This window comes from Primulina huaijiensis, chromosome 4 (genome assembly GCF_012295235.1).
Source record: "Primulina huaijiensis isolate GDHJ02 chromosome 4, ASM1229523v2, whole genome shotgun sequence".
Lineage (NCBI taxonomy): Eukaryota > Viridiplantae > Streptophyta > Magnoliopsida > Lamiales > Gesneriaceae > Primulina > Primulina huaijiensis.
The window spans coordinates 20,154,866-20,160,591 of NC_133309.1; the positions used below are offsets into that span (position 1 = coordinate 20,154,866).

The 5,726-nt window shown below is 36.2% G+C and overlaps 1 protein-coding gene across 1 annotated transcript; it reads left to right on the forward strand.

Moving 5' to 3' along the window:
- Positions 1-660: 660 nt before the first annotated feature.
- LOC140975362 (serine/threonine-protein kinase PBL34-like) lies at positions 661-4,235 on the forward strand. The gene is made up of 6 exons (XM_073439031.1): positions 661-1,308; positions 1,806-2,140; positions 2,247-2,382; positions 2,552-2,688; positions 2,840-2,963; positions 3,226-4,235. Exons 1-6 carry the CDS (start codon positions 1,131-1,133, stop codon positions 3,741-3,743), a joined length of 1,428 nt encoding a protein of 475 aa, XP_073295132.1. The 5' UTR covers positions 661-1,130; the 3' UTR covers positions 3,744-4,235.
- The last annotated feature ends 1,491 nt before the right edge of the window (positions 4,236-5,726 follow it).

Here is a 5,726-nt window from a genome sequence, read left to right on the forward strand (position 1 = left end):
GATTTTCTATCATTCTGAAATAAATTATCAAAATAGTAAGTTAATACAAAATATTATAATAAGACATGAAATATTAGATATAAAAATAAAAATTAAAAAGTTATTAAGCATAAATTAAAAAAATTATATAATACTTAACATATGTACACAATAAAAAATCCAATATTTACTTTTCAAATGATGAATACTTTTTCTTGTTTTTTCATTGATTATTTTACTCTTCATATACATGAAAAGTTTATTTAGAGTAAAGAATGCTCAATGGGTAGCCGAAATTATTGAACCTGCAGCATCCACTTATACCTACAATGGAAAAGCTGCAGTGTCCACTGCAACTGGCAAGGGATACATCATTTTTATAGTAAAGAATGTTCGATGGGTGGTCGAAATTATAGAACATTCGGTTACCTGCAATGTCCGTTTACACCTACCGCAGATGCTGCAATTGAACCCTGTAAATATTGTAGAGTCCATCACTGCAAATCGTCACAATCACATTATTAATAAAATTATATAATTTTTAAATCTACAACAGACGCTGCAGCTGGACCCTGCAAAAACTACAAAATGGCCTCATTCATATTATTGATGAAATTATATATTTTTTTCATATTAATAATAATAAAAAAACCTATTAGCACAGCTATAGTTTTACTTTTTGAACCGATAGTGTTATTATCTGATTCCAACTTTGTTTGTTGTACAGTGCGGAGGGCCAAAGTTCTCTACTTTGAAGGTCAATAATGTGATTTGTAGAAATCGAGTTCATCTAGATCTTTTTTCTTGTTATTTTCACTCGTTTGTTTTTTGCCCCGACTGGGTCTGAACTTTTTCTTCAATTTTTTTATGGGTTTTAGCTCATCTTTCATGTTTTCAGAAAAATAATTGTTTTGAGATTTGATTAAAAATCGGTTCTTGACGGCAAAGAAAGGGTAGCTTTTTTTATTTGGGGTTTCTTGAAAGTGGAAGAGAGGTTCTTGATAATCATTTCTAATTAATTTTCTGGAATGAGCACGAGTTGTTTTAGGTTATTTTGTGGGGGCTTTGTTGGATGAGATTGAATTGGGATCGAGGGTCTGTTTCCCAGATATAGCGAGGGGGGTGAGATTTCTGGAGATTATTTTTGGAAGATGGGACTAAGTGGGGATAGTTTAAAGGGGGATTCTTGGAATACGAAGAAAGGAAAAGAGGCCAAGGAAAAAGATGATTCTGTGGAGGCAGGTTGCTGTATTAAGTTAAGGTTTATTGGTAGCTGTATTTCTTCAAGATCTAAAGTGGATAACTCTATTAGTGGCATCACCACACACGGTGATCCATCTCTCTATCTCCTAAATTCAGTGTGCTATTTGTTTGTTGATTTGTTTGTTGATTTTTTTTGCATGAACTTCAAGATGATTTCTTTGGGTTATGAGGATTACTTTTTATGTGATTTACTGTTGCAACTTGTATTGATTGACATTGTGGTATGAACCTGTATGGTATTGTGAACTAAATTTACTAATGAAAGTTTGAGACATAGAAGAGGCACATGATACAAGCAATAAATGGGTCTTTTCTTTACTTGTTTTGGTATTCTTTCTGTAATGTTACTAAATACACTAAAACAGACAGCATAACACTTACAGTGTATTTTTAGTTATAATAGGTGCTACATTGTTGTTCGGTTAAAAATGTCTAATTGCATAATAATTCTTTTAAACTTTTCTATCTATAAAATGTCTAATTGCTTAATAATGCTTTTAATCTTTTCTATCTGTAAAATGTGCATTGTCTTTGCTCTTATCTTTTGTTTTGCATGTGAACAGAAGGTAAATCTTCAGATGGTACCGGCATAGACCGGCCAGTTGCCACAGATATCCCATCCACCGCTACAAGCAATGCTGAAAGCAATTCGTCAAGCTTCAAACTGGAAGATGAACTTAAAGTTTCTTCCCGACTGAGAAAATTTACATTTAATGACCTTAAGTTGGCAACAAGAAATTTTCGACCAGAATCACTTCTTGGAGAAGGGGGTTTTGGCTGTGTGTTTAAGGGGTGGATTGAAGAGAATGGCACGGCACCAGTTAAGCCGGGGACCGGGCTTACCGTTGCTGTCAAAACCCTGAATCATGATGGGCTTCAGGGTCACAAAGAATGGATGGTTTGATACATTTGCATTTGATTTTCTTGATTTAGCTTTCTTTTCTGTTTTAGTTGTTTGTCCTTGCGCTGGTTCGACTATCCTGAAGTGCGATTTCACATGGCAGGCCGAAGTAAATTATCTCGGGGACCTTGTTCATCCTAATTTAGTTAAATTGATTGGTTACTGTATTGAAGATGATCAGAGGCTTTTAGTTTACGAGTTCATGCCTAGAGGAAGCTTGGAGAATCACCTATTCAGAAGTATGCGGCTAGCTTTGTCCCAGTTCATTTTGCATTGAAATTTCCTGGTGTAAAAAAAATTTGTTCTTTACATGGATGATATTTTAAATGAATACTCAAAATCTCTGATGCACAGTATGATTCATGATATAGTGCGCTGTTGAGCTATTTTAATCATTGTAATTTGCAGGGTCTCTCCCTCTTCCGTGGTCTATCAGGATGAAAATTGCTCTAGGTGCTGCAATGGGTCTTGCTTTTCTTCACGAAGAAGCAGAAAAACCGGTTATATATCGTGATTTTAAGACATCAAACATCCTGTTAGATGCTGTGAGTATCGAATGCTGAATAAAATCAATTTTTCTAAATGTACTATGTTGCAATATATGTCCTAATTATTCTAAAATGTCCTATATTTTGTTATTTGCTCTGGACTACTGAACATAAGAATTTTTATTTTATTATCTTAAACCTTCTGCAGGAGTATAATGCCAAACTTTCTGATTTTGGACTTGCTAAAGATGCTCCAGATGAAGGAAAAACTCATGTTTCTACACGTGTGATGGGCACATACGGTTATGCGGCCCCAGAATATGTCATGACAGGTATCTTGTTGTGTCCTTGATTTCAATGTTAGATCGGTGCACTGGAGAGTCTTCTGCCAAAAACCAACTGATGGACATGTGATAACTGTTGGCATGAATTTAAAATTTCAACAACGAGAAAAAAAAGTACACAAATGGGTGCGATAATTAATGGAAGAAAGTCTATTTGAAGCAATAAAGGGATAAAACACATACTAAGACTTATTTCTTGAGGATTTCGTGAACAACTCACTTATTTCGGACAATCTGTCTTGTTTTTCAGGACATCTTACATCAAAAAGTGATGTGTATAGTTTTGGAGTAGTCCTTCTTGAAATGCTGACAGGAAGAAGATCAATGGACAAAAACCGGCCTAATGGGGAGCATAACCTTGTAGAATGGGCTAGGCCTCATCTTGGTGAAAGGAGACGTTTTTACCGTTTGATAGATCCACGACTTGAAGGTCATTTCTCAATTAAAGGTGCCCAAAAAGCTGCACACTTGGCTGCGCGTTGCCTTAGCCGAGATTCCAAAGTTAGGCCTCTAATGAGTGAAGTTGTTGAAGCTTTGAAGCCTTTGCCAAACCTCAAAGACATGGCTAGCTCGTCTTACTACTTCCAAACAATGCAAGCAGATCGAGTGGGTTGCAGCCCAAATGGTAAAAATGGTCTCAAAACCCAAGGGTCGGTTTCAAGAAACGGGCAACATCATCCAAGAAGCCTTTCGATACCAAATGGTTCTCTTGCTTCTCCATATCATCAGTTTGCCCATAATTCACCAAAACCGAATGGTAAGCCATAAGGTCGGGTTGGCTGGTTAGCGTTGCATTTTCGTCGCCCATTCTTGTTTCCATGAGCATCCAATTTGAAAGGAATTGTTAGCATTTAACTATCGTGTCATATTGGAGGGGGGCAAAAATTTTCAACTTGGGAAGAATGTTATGTGAATGACGCTGATTAAAGGTTTGCATCAATCCCCGTCTCTCTCTCCTGGTCTTGGTAGACTCCCCCTTTCTTGTGTGATAGATAACATCACACGGTTTAACAGCTCTGAAGTGCATTTTGATGTTGAAGTTAATCTTAAAAGATATCATGTCTGTCGTTGATCAACGTATGTGTGTATCCATTATTTGAAGTGAATTTTTAATATATTCTCGCTCAATTTTGTGTACATTTGGTTGGTCTCATTGATTGAGAAGTTGTCTCAACTCTATTCCCATGGCTGTATTAATGGTTTGGTCTATGTTGTTACGAATAAATTCTCGTCAGGAAACATATATTGTTGGATTATGTATTCCATGTATGGTTTATTCAAGATTTTCGTAGGTTTTGATGAATACAAAGATGTTGAACATGATTCTTGGAAAGAAACGTGACTTGCAAACATAGGAATACAATAGTTTCCATATGCTCGTGACTGTATGGCTATGCAACAAATAGCATTCGACCACTCTCGTTCACCAAGTGTGACTGAGCTGTGTGGCCACCTTGCTGTGCACAGCCGCGCCAAGCCATCTGAGTCTTGTCTACCGCGCTAGCCCAGCTGAGAACCAACAGGCCACAACCCGGCTGTTGATCTGTTTGCAACCAGCTCGGCCTTTTGCCCTTGTGTCAGCTAATGGCAAAAGATCAGCCACTGGCCGGATCCCTCACCATCCTTTATACCGATCCTGCGATAAAGGAAGTGCCTTAAGCCAGATTGAACCGGTTCAAATGAATTGGAGCCAGGTCCACGTCTGACGCGGCTAATCTACAATCATCCCCAACTGACTCGTTCCGTTGTGTGTGTGTGTGTGTGTTTTAAAAGGAGGGACCCCGCCATTTGTGTGTGTTTTTTGAACTATCCCTTGATGACTGAGCTATGATTTTCTAACACCACATACCACAGCAGGCCTTGGAGGTGGTGACTGAATAAGCCAATTTTTTGTTTTGGGTTTTTATTTTTATTTTGAGTAAAACGGAGATTATATTTCACTTAACAACCAAGAAGGTTATGTTTTACAGAAGGGCTTAAAAATAAAGAATATTACTCCCAATACTCTAAAAGTTTTCTATTAAAAAATCCACTTGAATCAAAGGTATGAGCAACTCGATTAGGGTACACACAGTAGTGGGTATTGTAATTGTCATGTCATACAAATATTTTTCAACCTCTAATATTTACCACTGTGTTCTCTTGATTTGTGTGCCAAATCAATAATCGGTTACAAATTCATTTCATTTTTTTAAAATTCTTTTTAATTAAATTTGATTATTTAAATGAAATATACATGAAATGTCATTTTCACTCTGCATGATGTCTATTTTTTTAATATACTTTTTAATTATATTGCAAATACAATCAGGAGTTCTCCCAACGAATTAAATTTTTGAACGGTAGTTTTTTGAACGTTACCCAACGTTCAAAAATAAGTCTATAAATACATTAGCAAAAATAAGTCTATAAATACATTAGTTTTTAAAAAATTAAAATTCATATTTTCAACATCGTACATAAATATTTATCTCACAAAAAAATATTAAATACAAAATTTTTTCGGAATGGATAATAATTCCAATAATTTTTTTAGGGATTTTTTGAAGTCTCCAAATATCGACGAAAGTTCAAGTGGAGAAAATTCCCGAGTTCATCCGAGTGTCCAACATCCTCCATTTCCATTTCTTACACAACACCCACATAATTTGCAACATTTTCCATAATCACCACCATATTTTTTGAATGCCCCTCTAGCTCCGTGGAATACATGTCCCCGAGAATATTGGCAGAGTAGCCAATATTTGGTGC

Coding starts and splice junctions, on each gene's coding strand:
- LOC140975362 (XM_073439031.1), top strand. CDS start 1,131: ATGGGACTAAGTGGGGATAGTTTAAAGGGGGATTCTTGGAATACGAAG. Junction 2,141..2,246: donor AGGGTCACAAAGAATGGATG/GTTTGATACATT, acceptor TTCACATGGCAG/GCCGAAGTAAATTATCTCGG. Junction 2,689..2,839: donor CAAACATCCTGTTAGATGCT/GTGAGTATCGAA, acceptor AACCTTCTGCAG/GAGTATAATGCCAAACTTTC.